Source organism: Sarcophilus harrisii, chromosome 5, assembly GCF_902635505.1.
Source record: "Sarcophilus harrisii chromosome 5, mSarHar1.11, whole genome shotgun sequence".
Lineage (NCBI taxonomy): Eukaryota > Metazoa > Chordata > Mammalia > Dasyuromorphia > Dasyuridae > Sarcophilus > Sarcophilus harrisii.
The window spans coordinates 110,992,103-111,010,085 of NC_045430.1; the positions used below are offsets into that span (position 1 = coordinate 110,992,103).

The 17,983-nt window shown below is 32.0% G+C and overlaps 1 protein-coding gene across 4 annotated transcripts in view; it reads left to right on the forward strand.

Moving 5' to 3' along the window:
* The window catches only part of PTPRO (protein tyrosine phosphatase receptor type O), a 206,127-nt gene that overhangs the window by 164,573 nt on the left and 23,571 nt on the right, over positions 1-17,983 (forward strand). For all 4 annotated transcript variants that reach the window (XM_023504519.2, XM_031938342.1, XM_031938343.1 and 1 more), the window contains 5 exons: positions 5,580-5,615; positions 12,346-12,427; positions 15,414-15,504; positions 16,554-16,630; positions 17,470-17,604. In XM_023504519.2, the coding sequence (XP_023360287.1) occupies positions 5,580-5,615; positions 12,346-12,427; positions 15,414-15,504; positions 16,554-16,630; positions 17,470-17,604 (421 nt within the window). The remainder of the gene's footprint in view (positions 1-5,579; positions 5,616-12,345; positions 12,428-15,413; positions 15,505-16,553; positions 16,631-17,469; positions 17,605-17,983) is intronic.

Sequence of the window (17,983 nt, forward strand, 5' to 3'; positions counted from 1 at the left end):
GATACTGAAAAGAAATTCTTCATTCTGCATATTTTTGCTATTTGATAACTTTTTTTAGATAGGTTGTTTGGAAAATTCACTGTATTTAGATAATCATTTCAAATTAGCATTTTTATCATCACAGTGTGGAATAATAGGGAAATAGTCTTGGAGGTAGGAATACTTGGGTTCAACTTTAGCCTCAAGTCAAGTCAATAAGCAGATGCTGTACTAAGCACTGGAGACACACAGAAAGTCAAAAACCATTGCTTATATCAAGGGGCTCACAATCTAATTAGAAAACAATGTGCAAAAAGAAAAATGTTCAAGGTAATTTCAGGCAATAACAAAAGGAAGGCATTAGTATTAAGGGAAGCTGGAAAAACATTGTTGTAGAGGGTAAAGTTTTAGTTGGGGGTTGAAGGAAGCCAGGAGACAGAAGTGAGTGAGGAAGGGCCGAAGCCAGGAGTGAGAGGGCATGAAAAGGGTCAGAGATGGGAGGTGGTATATCTTGTTCAAGAAACAGAAGGGAGGGTTGGATTTCTAGATCATATGTGGCAGAAAGTAAAGAGTAAGAAGAATGGAAAAGTAAAGATAGACAAGGACATGAAGATCTTAAGAAAAGTAAAAACATTATCTTTGATTTTGGAGGCATTTAGGGAGTCACTGACCCTAATTGTCTCAGTGAAGGACACAGTTAGACTTGTGCTTTAGGAATATCACTTTGATAGCCACCTGGAGGATGGCTGAATTAGGGAGAAACTTGAGATAGGTGGACTAATCAGTAAGCTACTGGTTCAGGATGGAGTGATGAGGGTATGTCCAAACTAGGTGTAGGAGTGTAAATGTTGCAAAAATAAAATCCACAGGATTCAACAACTGATTGGATATGAAGAAGTGGGACATAGTGAAGTCACAAATGGCACTCATATGGTGAGCCTAGATGACTAGAAGGATAGTGGTACTCTTATAGTTTGGAAAAAATTGGAGGGCTTTGGGGGAAGATAATGAATTTAGGTTGGGGATACTGAATTTTAAATATCTATGGGACATTTAGTTCAAGATGTTTATTAGGCAATTAAAAAAGTCAAGACTAGAGAGAGGTTAGGACTAGAAAGTAGAATTGAGAATCATCTAATTAGAGATGATAATTAAATCTATGAGAGCTTCCAAGATCACCATGTGAAATAATATAGAGGAAGAAGAGAAGATCCAGGACAGAATCTTGTGAGACACCCATCCCCTCATGATTAACAGATGTGACCTGGATAAAGATTTAGCAAAGGAGCAAGGATGACCAAGAGAGAACAGTTTGATAAAACTTAGAAAAGAAAAAAAAGTATCTTAAAGGAAACGATGGTGAATAATATCAAATATTGCAAAATGCTCTAGAAGGGTGAAGATAGAGAAAAGCCTATTAGAACAGTTAGGAAATGTTTAGTAACTTTGGAGAGAATGATGAAGTTCAGAACCCAGAGTATAGAGAGCTAAGAAGAAAGTAGAACAATTTTAAAGGACTGACTCATTTCTACTTTTATATATATCCAAATTAACTACAAAGGACCTAAGAAGGAAGATGCTATCTGCATCCAGAGAAAGAACTGATAAATAGAAGTATGAATAAAATAATTGTACACAATTATAACATAAACATATTTATATCTAATGGAAGTTATCTCTAGGGTAGGAGGAAAGGGAAGAAAAAAAGGAAAAAATAAATTTACATGATACATTAATTATATATTTTAAAGGAATGAAAAGTTGTACTTAACAAATTTGAAGTTTCATTTGTAATCATCTTTTTTATTTTACTATGTTGTGGAAATATTTGTTTTGTACCACAAATTTTAAAAGTATATATTTTAAATTAAAGAGAGTAAAAGGAAAGGTTACATGTTGCCACATACTTCCTATGTGACCCTGGGCAAATCATTTAATCATTTCATGCTTTAAATAACTAATACAGTAAGTAATTCCCAATATTTTTTTTTGTTCTGCAAACCCCTTTCAACTACAAAAATGTATTGTGGACCTCCAGGGTAATTTAATATACTATCCATAGAATTCAAATCCAATAGAATTCAATGTTTATTTACTGCTTAAGGCACACTGTTAAAAATTATTAGCACAAGCTTCTTGAGGTTCATGAACCATAAGGAACTACTGGTCTATGATTATAGTTACAGAGAAAATTCTGAATTGGATTGATAGAGGTAGATCCCTATATCAGTGAAGTGAAATCTAATCCCTCTCCCTCCTATCACTTTAATATACATTATGTTGTTTTTTTTTTACAAGACAATCAAGTTAAAATTACTAGATATAACTTTCTAATGGATTCAGTTTACATCAGTTTTGCATTAGCATTACAATTCATAAAGCCTTGAGCAAGCAGGACATTCTCATGATGATGCTATGTAATTTCCCCATTTTATCTGTCATAACCGAGCATCTAAAAATTGGCTCTTCTATAAATTCAGGATGAGTCAAACAAAATATTTCAAATTAGTCCTGAACAAATTATAGAAATACACATACCACTGATGATGAGACAACTGAAATATAAGTATATATATATATATATATATATATATATATATATATATATATATATATGAAAATTGATTCGGGCCATATCTACAATGCAGAAACAAAACCTGATTCTGCCTCCTCCATAACTCAAGTATCTAGTCAGTTTTTGAATAGTAATTGCAGATTAAATTTTCATTGATGAATGCATTCATGTTGTCATCTCAGTTTTAGAAATAGATTTATTTTCTTCTCCATCTTCTATTCTTTTGCCCCAAGAATCAATAAGAGTTCTGATTTAGGTAGGAAATCTTTATAGTTCTTATACCTAGTAATAATCTATGTTAGCAGTTTATATAGTTTCCAGAAATGTTATCTACTTTCAGTTTTTAAAACTTTCTCAAGGGAAAATATGAAAAAGAAATGTTGAAAAGAAATATTCTAAAAAAGAAACTAAATAAATCACTTCTTAGTCCTTGTTCAAACCAATCCCATCCTATCCAGGAAGGCTAATATTTTGTGAAACTCCTAAATGTATTTAAAACAGACCCTTAATGCCTAGGTTAGAAACTATGTTAGATTCAAGAGGGTCAGAAAATGTCTTAATATGTAATATATAAAAACAGGATACTTCCACTTTAGTGGGAGCATAGGGGAAGAGTACCTCAATGGTTCTACTTCTTCCTTCTCATGATCATGATGGATGAAGAAAGGGAGTGATAGAAACAAGAATACTACAGCATGATTGGCTTTCCACCTAGAAATAAGGCAGGAAACAAAAACTTCCAAAGACACAAGATTATTTGCCCCTACCCCATGTGTCATCTTTCCCTTCTATTTTCTTAATTTTCCTCTCTTCTTACAAATATTTCCCTCCCCTTTGACTTGATGGTGTATCAAATACATCATTTGATGAAAAACCAAAAAGAAAATATTTATTTAGTAAGGGCATCTTAATTTTTTTGTTTTGATCATTCAGCAGTATATCTGCTGATGACTTCAAATGGAATTTAAACTAGTGTTTCTGACCTTAACATAACTGGTGATCTAACAAACTTTGGTCTCATATACCAATATCAAATAGTTTATTTTCCTATATTCTCATGGAATCATAAAACTGTCATGATATAAAAGACTGCAGAAATAATTTAATCTAACTCTCCCATTTCACCCAACAGGAAAGTGATACGTTTCAAGATGTTCAATACTTGCCCGTGGTCACATAGTTAAGTAGTGACAAAGCTGGGACTAGAGATCAAATATTTTCACTTCCATCCAAGGCCCTTTGCATTCTGAATGTTTTTATTAAAAAGATGGAAAGGCCAATTTGATATTAATATATATTAAATTTTGCTTTAAAGTAGGTTGTTTAATCTTGAAGGGAAGGCCAACTATTCCAATAGCCTCATTTTATAAAAGAAGCAGCAGTAATGTAGGTTAAATGAGTTGTCTAGTGTCATTCATTAAGGTAGAGGTAGAGCTGGGACTTGAACTCAGGTCTCCTGATTCCTATTCCTTTGTTCCCCTTCTCTTACTTTACTTACTCTATAATTGAGCCAAAATTGCCTTCTTGCTTCTCCTAATACACGATTTTCCATCTCTGTACCTTTTCTGTGACTGTCTCCCATGCCTGAAATAACATACTCCCATATTCTTCTCTGCCTCTTAGAATTTCTTGATTCTTTTGAAATTCTGTTTAAGCTCCACATTTTACACAAAAACATTTCCTAATCCAGATTCCAGTTCACCACCTCTAAAAATGTTAAAAATTTGCTGTTTATTGTGTCTGTATTATTCATATACTTACTATGTGTTATATCTTGTGATAGAATATAAGTTCCCTGAGGGCAAGGAATATTTTATTCTTGTCTTTGTATTCCCCTGTGCTTAGAATAGTTCTTTCTACTGTTTCACAGCTTCTCAAGTACTTCATACCAATAGATCATAAACCAAGTGTTTTTTAAAATTGTTTTAAGGGCATTATTCTGTTGTGTTTTTGAAAATTAAATTAATGTAATTTAATTACTGGTTAATATCTGTGTTACTATTTATCTTTAACCCAGGAAAATCAAAAATAGCATTCATAAATAACATACCTTTATGTCTACAAACATGTCAAAAAAGAAAAAGCATATAACTTAAATGTTCAAAATAGTATTCTTCTTATTGGATAAGAACAATATCAAGATGAATACATACACATATATACACACATACACATACACACATATAACAAATTAAGTATGTCTATGTATATGTGTATTTATATGTATTATATACTATGATATATATTTCATATATCAATAAGTGTACATATCTATGTACTTATAGATACATTTATACACATATAGATACAATTTTAACATGATATATATATATATATACATATATATATATATATATATATATACATATATATATATATATATATATATATGTTAGTTTCATCATGGCAGTGTTCTTCATATCAGAGACATACATATACACTCACAATTAAGTTATAAGCCCTAGCCAAAATTTTTTATTAAAGGCAATGTAAATACAGTGTCCCTAAAATATAGTTTTAAAATGTACTAAACCTTTTGGGGCATATTTATCTTGCCATAAGCTCAAATAATTTAAAACTGCACTAAGATATTTCTATTTCTAGAATAGTACAGGATTCCAAGCTTTTGCAACCCTTTACTATATCAGGAAGTGCCAGGGTAGTTTTGGAAGCAGATTATACTGTTATACTTACCAAGTATATTAATTACCTTCTACTTATTCCTTAGAAATTAGTTATATGATTATAAAACTTGGAGTAAATGCAATATGAAAATATAAGGAAACCTAAAATATAGTCATATTCTCAGAAATCAAAATTTAAAAGATTTTTTAACCAAACATTCCAGATCATTTTCTCATTTTTAAGAAAGAAGTAAAATGATTTAATTTCAATGAAAATGTAATACTTTTGTGTAATTAAGCAACAAATCTCTGTGATTCAAGTCATTATGTTAATCAGCTATTTTTCCCAGATAAATTTGTTTTAATCTTTTTTTTTTTGTTATTTTCATTATTATTTACAGGAGTAAAAATGGACTAAAGAAGAGAAAATTAACCAAGTAGGTTTCTCTGGTTTTTTTTTTATCTCTTGATGACTTATTAAAATATATCTGTGTGAATGGATTGACTAACTTTCACTTAATTACCAAAAACTCTGCTTGCAAAAAAACAGGGTAATATTTGGAAAACAAATATCTCCTATAATAAACAATAAGTCTGTATATTGAAAATGAATAAAACTAAGCCAAGAAGTTATGTGTCTTACATTATTGTTAATAAGAGTTGGTTTCAAAACCTGCCTTTGAAATAAAAATTTTAAAAATGAAAAAAAATTATTTATTATAAGCAATACTCTGTTTTGTCAGCTTGCGTTTTTAATTCAGTGATTAGACCTTTTACTACATTTGGCATATAATAAATGCTTTTGGAAGAACTATCTCAGATAACCTCAATAAATAAATAGCAAAAAATCATTTTTCTAAGATAAATGTATTTCAGCTATATAGGAACAGTTAGTAGAAGCAAGATTATAATCATTAAAAATTAACACTTACCCATTCCCTTCAGGCTTTTCCTTCATTAAGAATAAAAATTGTTTTAAATAAAAAATGGGGCATTTATGCAAACAATTCGTTCTTGATATTTATCTCTGGTAGAATATTGCATCATTACTAATTGTAGGCAAAAAAGATAATAGCAAATATGGGAATTTCCCACTTCCATTGGAGGTAAGTAGGGAATGGATGATATAAAATAGAAATAATTCATTGAATAGATAAAAATTAATAGTATTAGCATTGTTAGAATTAATATTATTTTTATATAATACTTTTCTCATTAATTAAATATTTCTCAAAGTTAATATTAAGATGCGAAATCAAATGCTTTTGTCGTCAACAAACAATAAGCACAAGGAAATCTTGTATTCTCTGCATCTTTCAGCCAATTTATAATGGTTAAGATTTGGTTTTCTATGGAATTTTAACTGTGAAAACTCAACTGTTCTCCAATATCTTCATCAAGATTTTCCTAAATATTTCTGCAGACTCTTTTAATAAAAAAAAAAAAATTACTTATCTGGAAAAGCAGGCAGTAGAAATCGATATTTCCATGGTCTCCTTTTATGGGTAGTGATAAAGGTTACGATCTTCCTACATTTCTTGGATATCTTTCTATCTTCCTTAGAAAACTTGAGAATTGATCTCCAAAAACCCTCAAAATTGCATTATCTCCAGTACAGATCTTTATTCTGAAAACTTATTGTTCCCTTTAAGGCCACCTCTCTCCTTCTCTATAATAAGGATACAAAAGCCTATAATATTAGGCTATATGTGATAGTTTCACTATCCTTGAGAGTAAAAACAGTTCATTATAAAATATTTACATATTTTATGCAATTTAAAAACGGAATGTGAATAACTCAATGAGATATCAAGAATCAGTCAAACAATGTTTGGGGAGGAACATTGGGGAGGAAATTTCTTCTAATTTCATTTATAAATGCCTTTGATATGACTTTATTAATATAGCTATTCAACTTATTCATATTATCTGGCTGAATCCCTAGAATGCAGATGATTATTTTTGTCTTTGGAGTTCTAGGAATAACCTTAAATAGTTAGGGTTTTTAATACAATCAATCACAAGTCTTCCTCCAGTGTGATTCACCCTCCAATATATTAACCAGGCGATATCAGTTAGCTTTTATAAAGCAATATTCACTTAGAAAGTATAGGAAGAAAAGAAGTCACAGGCAGCTAGGTGGTGCAGTGGATAGAACACTAGCTTTGAAGTCAGGAGAACCTGAGTTCAAAATCGGGCCTCAGACATTTACTACTTCCTAGCTGTGTGACTCTGGGCAAATTACTTAACCCCAGTGGCTTCAGCAAAAAAGAAGGAGGAGGAGGAGGAGAAAAAGGAGGAGGAGGAAGAAGAGAAGGAAGTGAGGAGGAAGTAAGGAGGAAGTGAAGAGAAAGTAAGGAGGAAGTGAGGAGGAAGAGGAGGAGAAGGAGGAGGAGTAGAAAGAGGAGGAGAAGGAGGAGGAAGAGGAGGAAGAGTTGGAGAAACATCCCCAAACCAGTCCATATTCTTGCTTCTGCACCTATTCAGTCTCTGAGAAGAGTGGACTAAAATTTAAAACAGGAAAGTGATGTACACAAGTAGGAAGTACATGGAGTACATCATAACTCCTGACTGTAAAAATCCTTTTCTTTCTTTATTGTGAAGTCTCCACAAAGTTTACTTCTGGGGTGTAATGTTATAATCACTTCCTTTATCAACTGGTCTAGCTCCTGGGTCAAGTAGATCTCTACTTAAGGTTGGCTCTTCATTAGAGCCACTACTTCTCTTCCAAGCTTTGGTGCCTCTGCTACCAATTTTGATAGTTGAAGACTCTCCTGATAACTCCTTTTGAGACTGGATCTCTCCAGTTCATTCATTGATCTAATCCCATTACTGATGGGCATGGTAGCTTTGACCTGATCCCTTTTTATCCAGCTTAGGCAGCCTAGCAGGTGGCTCACTGTGTCAGGGCCAGACTTGGTATAGACAACCAAGTACCTAGACAACTGCAGCTCGGAATTCCTGATCTCGAGAAATCTATCAACCTCGGCTCCCTCAGTAGCAGGGATGACCTTTTGGAACTCACAAATCTGGAAGTTGATCCATTTTGTCAGTCAATACTCATTCATCTAAGATAAGGAAAGAATAAAACACAACTCATGCATACTTGACATCTGGTGTTGTTGCCCCTCCCTTGATGAGAGGTTCCTAACAATTCTTTCTTTTTTATAGTATTTTATTTTTTTTCCAATTTTATATAAAGACAATATTTTTGAGATTTTGAACTCTAAATTTTTCTCCTTTCCCATCTTTCCTAAGACAACAAGCAATCTGGTATAGATTATACATGTGCAATCATATAAATCATGTTTCCATATTAGTCATGTTGTAAATGAAGAAACAGAACAAAAGGAAAAAAACCCAGAGAGTAAAAATAATATTTTTAGATCTGCATTCAGACTCTATCAGTTCTATTCCCGATGCAGATAACATTTTCCATCTTGAGTCTTTTGGATTGTCTTGCTGAAAATCTGAAAAGCACTATCAATCATACTGCATCATCACTATACATAGTTGATCCAAAATTGACTCCTTCATCGATGAGTCTTTCCTATCTATTAAAATATAATCAATTTTATTTTTTATTGTTATCCAATATTCATCTTGGTTAGTAGTCTCTGGAAAGCACCCACAAGTTATATTTGTGGAATTTTCACATAATTTGCAATCATTGATCCCTCACAGATTTTATTGCTGGCCAAATTTTCCCAACACATTTTTTTGCTATCCTTGGCTCTTCAGATCATTGGGTTGTAGTCATTATTAATATATATGATGATTGAATTTAGAATTTTTTATTGTATTCTTCATTGAACTTCTCCAATGAGGTATTTTACATTTTCTTCTATTTTTTAATTTTTTGTTTTGTTTGATTCCTGGTGTTTCATTGAGTCATTTACTTCTATTTGTTCAATTCTAATTTTTAATGAATTATTTTCTTTACTTAGCTTTTTTACCTCCTTTTGCATTTGGCCAATTGAACTTTTAAATGAGTTGTTTTATTCATTGTATTTTTTCCATTTCCTCAATTCTATATTTAAGAAATTGTCTTCTTTTTTCATTTCACCAATTCTGTTTTTCAAAGAGTTGTTTTATTTTTCCATTTTGCTATTTAGGAATTGTTTTCTTCAATTTCTGTTTCCTTTTCCAAACTCTCCTCCAAAGCTTTCATTTCCTTTCCTCATTTTTATTCTAACTCTCTTTTAAGATCCTTTTTTTTTTTCCAAGTGAGCTTTTTGAGTTGGAGGCCAATTCTCACCCTTTGAGGCTTCATATAGAGGTGTTTTGCTTTTAGTACCTTCAGGGTTTGAGGTCTGTTCTTCTCTGGCTCCATAATAGCTATCTATGTTCAGAGCTCTTTTTGCCTCTTTGCTTATTTTTAAAGGTTGAAGTCTGTTCCTAGGGCAGAGGGGGATTGTCTTGAGTTTCCTCTACAGGGCAAGAGGGATTTTTAGGCTGCTCTGGGGCTAGTGCTACAAGCTTCCTTCCCTTGCTGTTTGGGTGTGGCCAAGTGCCACTTGCTATGCTGGGATTCAGGAGCTCACTATTTGCCTTCTGTAATTGCATTGGAGGTCTCACATCTAGTGTGCTGGCCCACTGGCTTCTGAACCAGGACAGAGTAACCAAGGCTGCTGTATTTTGGCTAAGAGCCTCCCATTGGATTCCCCATGTGGGGCCTCTCTGCCATAGACCTCCCTGCATTTAGGATGGTCTGGGCTGCTTCCAAGATATCTCCTGCTGGAAATTTGTTATGCTCCAAATTTTGTGGGTTCTGCCATTCTAAAATCCGTTCAGAAGCTTGACCTGGTGTTGATTCTGAAGGAAGCCAGAAAGAACTCAGCAAAGGCTTGTCTACTCTCTGCCATTCTGGCTCTGCCTCCTGAACTTCTCTATCTTGTCCTTTGCCATAGATTTTGTTACACAAGCTGCAATTATTTTCATAAGAACTTTCTTACAAATAATTTTAGATAAATTTATTTATTTATCACATACTTTCTATTTTTAATTTTGATTTGCAAATTTTCTTCCTCCTCCCTATATGGGGTTTTTCTCTTCTTTCTTTATTTTTTTTTTGAAAGACATGATTATATTGCATCAAAAGAAATACATGATTTAATGACTCTTAGGGTATACTTTCCAGAATTTTTGAACAGCTCCCTTATTAGTATTTTATGCCTATCCCCCCTTCACCCTATATTTTCTTTAAGAAATATCATTTTCTTTTTATTAATCATCTTTGTCAATTTGATGGTTTTAAAGTATAATTTCAGTTGTTCTATGACCTCCTTCAAGAAGTATTTCCTGATTTCTTTAGCTACTGGCAGAGCTCCCTCATCCCAGTCACCTCTTTGTATTTAGCCTTTGTATGTCCTGTTATCTCATTTTTTCTTCATAACATCATTGTGAGATAATTGTTGTTATTATTCCCATTTTACAATTGAGGAAACTGAGGCAAATAGAGTCTAAATCACTTGACTGGGATCACACAGTTAGGTAGTATCTTAATTCTTAAACTCATGTCTTTCTGACTCTGGACCTCCTAGTGATCTATCTACTGAACCACCTAGTTAGTATCAGTAGAGGCACACAATACGTATATTTATGCTTGCACAATATGATTGCCGTGATAATGAAGATGACCCAATGCAAAATTAAAGTTTAATAAGGACTCATACAGATGACAAGGTTCTCCAGATAATCCCATTTATCAATGGTCTTTCAAGAGCAGTCCAAAACGTTGCAGGGCACTAACTGATTGATATTCTTAATCACTCAAAAGAGCCTAGCTAACTCTCCATTTAGGAAAAATCAAGTATTGAAACTGTTTAGATATCTTCTATCATTATGTAGATCTGGGATAAACATGGAAAACACTCCATGACAGGGACCTAAGCTTGAACAGAAGAAAGAAATTAGGCTGCAAAGACTATTAGAAATTGCAGACTTCTTTTAATTACCTTAAGTTCTCCAGGAAAGAAAGGTCCATTTAAAAATTATTTTATTTTGGTGGGGTTTAATGACTAAGAGTGAAACACTTTAATCTCCAAAGAATTCTAATTCAAATTCACCCAAAGAGCGATGGAGAGCAACATGATAGACATGAATGGGTCATGTCACATTATCAAGTATTATGTAAGTGAAGTAATATAGAAATTGCCATCAAAGAAGTACGTGAGCAAAAAATGGCCCAGTTATAATGGTGAGACTGAGGGAACCAGAAAGACCAGAGATTTAATAGGGTCTGCTAGTCATTTGACCTTAGAAAAGTCACTTTATCTCTGCCTCAAAATGGAGATACTAATAACATCTATTTTCAGTATTCTTGTGAGAATAAAATGAGATAATGTTTAAAAAAGCTTTAAAGTGCTATATAAATGCTAGCTATTATTATTATTATATATGATACATATAAACATATATGTATAAATATGAAAATATTTATTGGTTTATATATATATGAGAGGTGTATAATAAATATATGATATTCATTACAAACCTTCCAATTCTGTAAAGGACTTGTCAGAGCTTACACTTGGTTGCAAATGCCTTTAAGAAAATAAGGATAACTCTGTCCCAAAATGAAGAGTCAATAAAGAAATGGAAGTACATGCATTTATATAATATTCATATGTTTGTATACATTTTCAAATATATGCAATCACATATATATTTACATATCTCCATGCATAATAAGCATAAACACTCAATAAATGCTTAGTTCAATTTTGCCTGAGTTTCTAATACTTCACTTCTAATGAGTTGACAGCATTGTTAGAGTTCTGATGGAATGGTCTCAATAATTAATGAAAAAGGTAGAAGGGTACACTATTTTATTTTACCACATCAAAGATGACACAATAAGGGAAATATAAAGATTTCCTTTAATTTCTTAGTTCAGAGAATAAGTTTCTACCTTTAAAGAGATTGTCAAAAGACAGACAATATTAACTAAGAAAAATGTTGAGAATTGAATTTTAAGAGTATGAATTGTCATATTAATCATGAAAGTTCAACATTATAAGTTATATATTTGTTAAATGAAAGACTAAGGTCAGAGAAAGACTATATCACTGAATGAGATGTCTTATTAATTATTAATATTCATTTAAAACATAATACTATATTTTAACAATTTTTATTCTATTATTTTCTTCCTGCTTAACAAAGTCCTGTTCAGCTGGACGACTTTGACACCTATATCAAAGAGATGGCCAAAGATTCAGATTACAAATTTTCTCTGCAATTTGAAGTAAGTATAATAGAATTCAATTCAATAACACAAATATTTATATATAAAGGTGTGGCTTTTATATTATCTGTCAATGTTGGTGGAATATAATGAAGAGAAAGGAAAATCTTCAATTTGCGATTCGATGGCTCCCATCCTTGGAATGTGGGCAGGCTAGACTTTCCCAGGCATTCTCTTTTCTCCTCCTATGCAGCCAGACCCAATGCCTAGTCCTCATCTAAGCATCTCCAGGGAGAAAACAATAGTGAGGATAATTCAATAGAGTCCATCCCCTTTGACCAGTAGTCAGTGACTACTGATTTTGATTTAGCTTAAAAGCAGAAAAATCTTGGGGCTCATCTTTACCCTGTATTGGAACTTTGATTTTAAAAAATAATAATAAATTAAAGCCATGAGATTCTTTTTTCATTTGATTTAAACTCATTGCCAGGGAAAAACTTCACACTTTGAATTAAAATTTGCATCTCTCTTGTTTTCATTTTGGTATTTCACAGATTTAAGCAGATTTTATCTAGTCAGAAAATAATCATACTTGAACAGAAAATAGTATATATATATATATTATATATATGCATATATATATATGTATGTATAATAGAATAAGCTTTGGAATCAGCTTCTGCCCCTTTTGGACAGAAAGGGAGGAGGAAAATCCAGATACCTATTTTTTTCAGATGGAACTTGAAACCCTTATTACTAACTCCAAAAACATATTCTGGATGCTGAAAGTAGAGACAGCTACTCAACTTCAATATTCAATTTTCCAGCTTCTGAACTTGAGTTGCAAAATGCCTTTTTTTTTTTACTTCCATAAAAATCCACACTTAGGGTCTCCCTCTGCAACTTCTCTCTTCCCACTCAGATGATAATGTTTCCAGTATGGATTATTTCAATATATACTTTTGTCTAGTCAGTATTTGTCCCACATTGTCTTATTCAGTTAATGTATTAGTTGCTGAAATTTTAGGATACTAATTTGGATACAACTGATGATGAAAGCAGATTGATATAGGAAAATGGGAAAATTTCTTACATTTTATGTCTATTTGTTTTCCTTCTACCAGATTCCTCTGACTTCTTGGGAAGTTAAAGCTTATTTGCATTTCATGCCAAACTTTTTGTAGATTTTGCTTCCAGTGTTCTTTGTTCTTTTACAAGATGTTACTAAAAAAAAAAAAAAAAAAAAAAAAAAAAAAAAAAAGTCATTCATTCTCTTTCATAGTTTTTTTTTTTTTTTTTTTTTTTTTTAATACCTCTCTTGGCTCCCATCTCTCCCCATCTGACAGGAAAATCACATGTTTGCTGGTGAGGGGAATTTAGAGACTTTTTTTTACCTATTCATTCTGCTGTCAATTTTATATCAGGTAAACTCTTGCCAGAAATAATGATAATCAGGGTCAATGTCACTTGGTTGTTTTCTTTTCCATTTTTGATTTTTCAGAGCTTTAATAGCTTTTTTGGATAACTCAGTTTAGTGCCATTATAACTTCACGGTGTCCTCTTCTCCTTTGTCCTTTGTTTTTATTAGTTTTATTGCATACACAACTAATATGATATGACTTCCCATCAGTAAATAGTTATTTCCCATCTATTATGATACAATTTCATTTTTGTGTATGTGTATGTGATGACATTCAGCATCACCCAGTACATTTTCATTTGATTTAAAGGATCTTGTATAGTTCCTCAGATTGTAAAATTTCTCTATCACTTTCTCCTCTGCAAGGACTATCCAAAAAATAAGTGTGAATTGGTACAATCATTTTGAAAAATAATTTTGAATTACGCAAATAAAGTGACTAAAAATCCATGCTTTCTGTGCTAGCAAAGAACTGGAATCTGCAAAGTAAATCTGCACCTTTTGGTGAATGGCTAGGCAATTAATACTATATGAATATAATCGAATCTTGCTATGCTGAAAGAAATGACAAATATAGTGAATACGGAGAAGCATGGAGACACTGGAATTAATGCAAAATGAAATAAGCAGTTAAGAAAATGTATACAGTGTTTAAAACAATATAAATGGAAAAAACAACCATAAATAATAAGAAATGAATGTTGCAAAATTATAAAAGTTATGTAGGGCCCTAAAGAAGAGCTATGAAAAGATACCTCCTCTCACTACTTCTCAGACATGGAAAAGTCATTGTTGTAGAACATTCAATCTTTTTATATTGTTGCAGTATATTAAAATGTTTTGCTAATTGTTATTTTTTCTTCTTTCTCTTTTTAAAAAATATTCTTTGTTATACAAGATGGCTATCTTGGATGAATAGGAGAGGAACATGGGGGAAATTGTGGTGATGTTAAAATTATATTAATAAAATGACTTCTAAAAACAGATGCTGATGAGTAACTTTAAATTATCTTCATGATGATCTCTTGTTTATATTCAAGATAAGCACTGTAAAGCAAGAGGATCAAGACCATATGACATAATGTTTTTTGTTGCCTTTGATAACATGTTGAACCAACTCTGACAACTTTTTTGTTTGTCTCTCTAACAAGACTCTTTAAATCATTCTTTGTTCAGTCGCAATTACTTTTTATTTTCTGGCTTCAAGTTTTATAAGAATATCTATACTGATGGAATTCATTGGTCATTAGACAAAGAACACTTATTTATAGAGGCTCTTAAAACTGAAATAATTAGCATCCTCTGTGCTCTTTTTCATCATTCCACAATGATCCCAATGGAAATAGAAAGGAACAATATTTATTAGGACCCATTCTTTGTTTTTCTATATTTTGTTAGGTTGGTCCTCAGATTACTGTCATTTCCCTTGGAAAATCAGTGGAACTGTGTCCATACTCCAATATTCAAAGGACACATTTAATAATACTTCCCAGTTATTTAGTGAAATTTCCTTAATTCTAATTTTGTCTCCTGCAATGTAAGGGGTATCTTGACCCTCTACCTTTTTAGGTAATGAAAAAAGTTCTAGAATATTATCTCAGAATTCTGTTTTCTGTCATTTAATAGGAGTTGAAGCTAATTGGACTGGATATTCCACATTTTGCTGCTGATCTTCCACTGAATAGATGTAAAAACCGTTATACAAATATTCTACCATGTGAGTGTATTGAACATCGTCCCAGTCATGCTGGTATATTTCAAGGGCCAAAGTTTTTGTTTTTAGCAGCTTATTAGGTTTTTTAAAATTATGATAAAATTATATCGTACCACATTAAAATTTTGCTGGTTGTTCATTTTGATAAGAAATGGTAATAAATGGGTGATAAAGAAAATTATGAATATTTAACATACATTGAAAACATTAAACTTCAATCTGAGATTGAAATAAGGGTTTCCATAACAGTTGATATTTATTTAACATATTGGGAAGGAAAAAGTGAAGGATAGTTTATCTGAAATGCCTACTTACAACTGACAAGCTAGATTCAATCTGAGCATTTTTGCAATAGGAACAGACCACAAAGCATAGAGTTAAGGATTCCATTTCTAACCAGACTCCACTCTTCCTCTGTGTTGAAGTGTGCCATGAAGGCCATCCCAGGATCTGTGAAATCAGAAAGAAGGTGCCTTGGTCACCAGAAAGGTCTATCCTCAAGTTATCTCTTGCAAAGGGACATTCATAATTCCTATAATACTCTAAGAGTTAGATGACATGTATAGTCATGTCTCCTCAGAAAATGTTTCAAGTGATGATATGTTTGTGAAACTTTTAGATGACATGAAAGTGGTAGGGATTCTTAATATATTTAGATGATGAAATCAGGAATTAAAAAAGGCTGGAATAATGACAAGTTTTATTAATTGAGATTTAATTGTATTATATTAATAAGGAAAATATAAACTTCTATATTTGGGTTCAGAAATCAAATGTATAGGGAATATGTCTAATATAGCTAGATAGTTCATATGAGGAAAAATCCCCAACAGTATTGGGGGCTATGCTACAACCTAAAAAAAAATCTAAATGAAAACAATTTGAAGTTTAGGAGGCATGTGACCCTTGCCCAGCTGGTACTCATATTCCTTCATGATTCTAAAGGTTTCTTTGACTTTTGCTGACTTACCTCACACTTGAGTTGAGGACTTATTCAGCATCTTCCATGATGAAATGTGAATATAATTCCTTTCCTTCTGGTATCTTTACAGATGACTTTAGCCGTGTCAGACTAGTCTCCATGAATGAAGAGGAAGGTGCAGACTACATCAATGCCAACTATATTCCTGTAAGTAAAAAAGAATCAGCAAGCATAAGTGATGAAAAATATTAGAATATATATATAATATACATATATATAATTAAATAATTGAACAGACTTCTTCAGTAAGCATTTATTAAAAATCTGCCATGAACAACCTGATATAAATAATACAAATATACCTAAAGGCATAGGTTTCAATAATGGAAGTTAAAGGAAATGTAAGACATACATTCAGATAATATAAAATTAAAAAAAAATTGAAATACTGGGAGATAAAATGAAAGAAATGTCAATTCCAGGGGAAAAATATTTTTAAAAAAATTTCACAATTCTTTTACCCTCCCTATTATTTAATGGACAATATCCATTTTTCTTTTTCAGAATACAGAGTAAAAATGAATGAATAAAATCATAGTATCTTTATTTCCATTTTCAAATATTATTTTAACATACTTTTAGTGTAAGTTGAAATAGAAATGATGCCAATAACTACCTCTACTTTTTTGTGATTGTTCAAAGCCAGGGATCTGAACTAGTTGAAATAGCAACAGCTGAGTCTCTGGGATGCTAATCCAACCAACTGCTCAAAAAGACTAAAGACAGAAATCGTCAGGTTGCCTTGGAAATAACGGTGGAAATCCTAAAGTTCTATATAATCATTTAAATTAGCCTGGGTGGTTATAACAATAAAATTTTTTTTCAAAATTTAATCTTAAAAAATGTATATAGTCAGAGTCAAATTTTTATTTTAATCAGGCCTGCCATGCTAATGCTGCAGGTGCTTATAATTTGCTCATTCAGGAGGTATTAATGTTGGCAATAGCCTATGGGTAATGTATTTACCACACTTTTTTTAAAAACAGGGATATAATTTACCACAGGAGTACATTGCCACACAGGGACCTCTCCCAGAAACCAGAAATGATTTTTGGAAGATGGTTCTTCAGCAGAAGTCACAGATTATTGTCATGCTCACTCAGTGTAATGAGAAAAGACGGGTAAGTACCTAAATTCTATTTTATGTGAGAAAATCAATAGAAACTTCAGTTTCTATTGAAAACAGGGCTTGTGTGTATTTATACGTGTATAAATAAAGGTATTTTATTATATTTATTATATATTTATATGCTGTCTATTATATATATAGTATTTAGATAGAAAATATGGTAAGTATTGGGAAAGAAATTTCAATATATAATCCTATTGATAAAACTTTAACATCAATTAGGGTATTTGATTTTGATAGAACTTTTTTATCCAAATGAGTCTTATTGCTTGCAAAGTAATCACCCTGTGAGGCTATACTCACTTTTTCAAATACTGCTACTTCTGATCTCTGCTACACAGAGACTCTACTTTCAGAAATACCATTAGTCA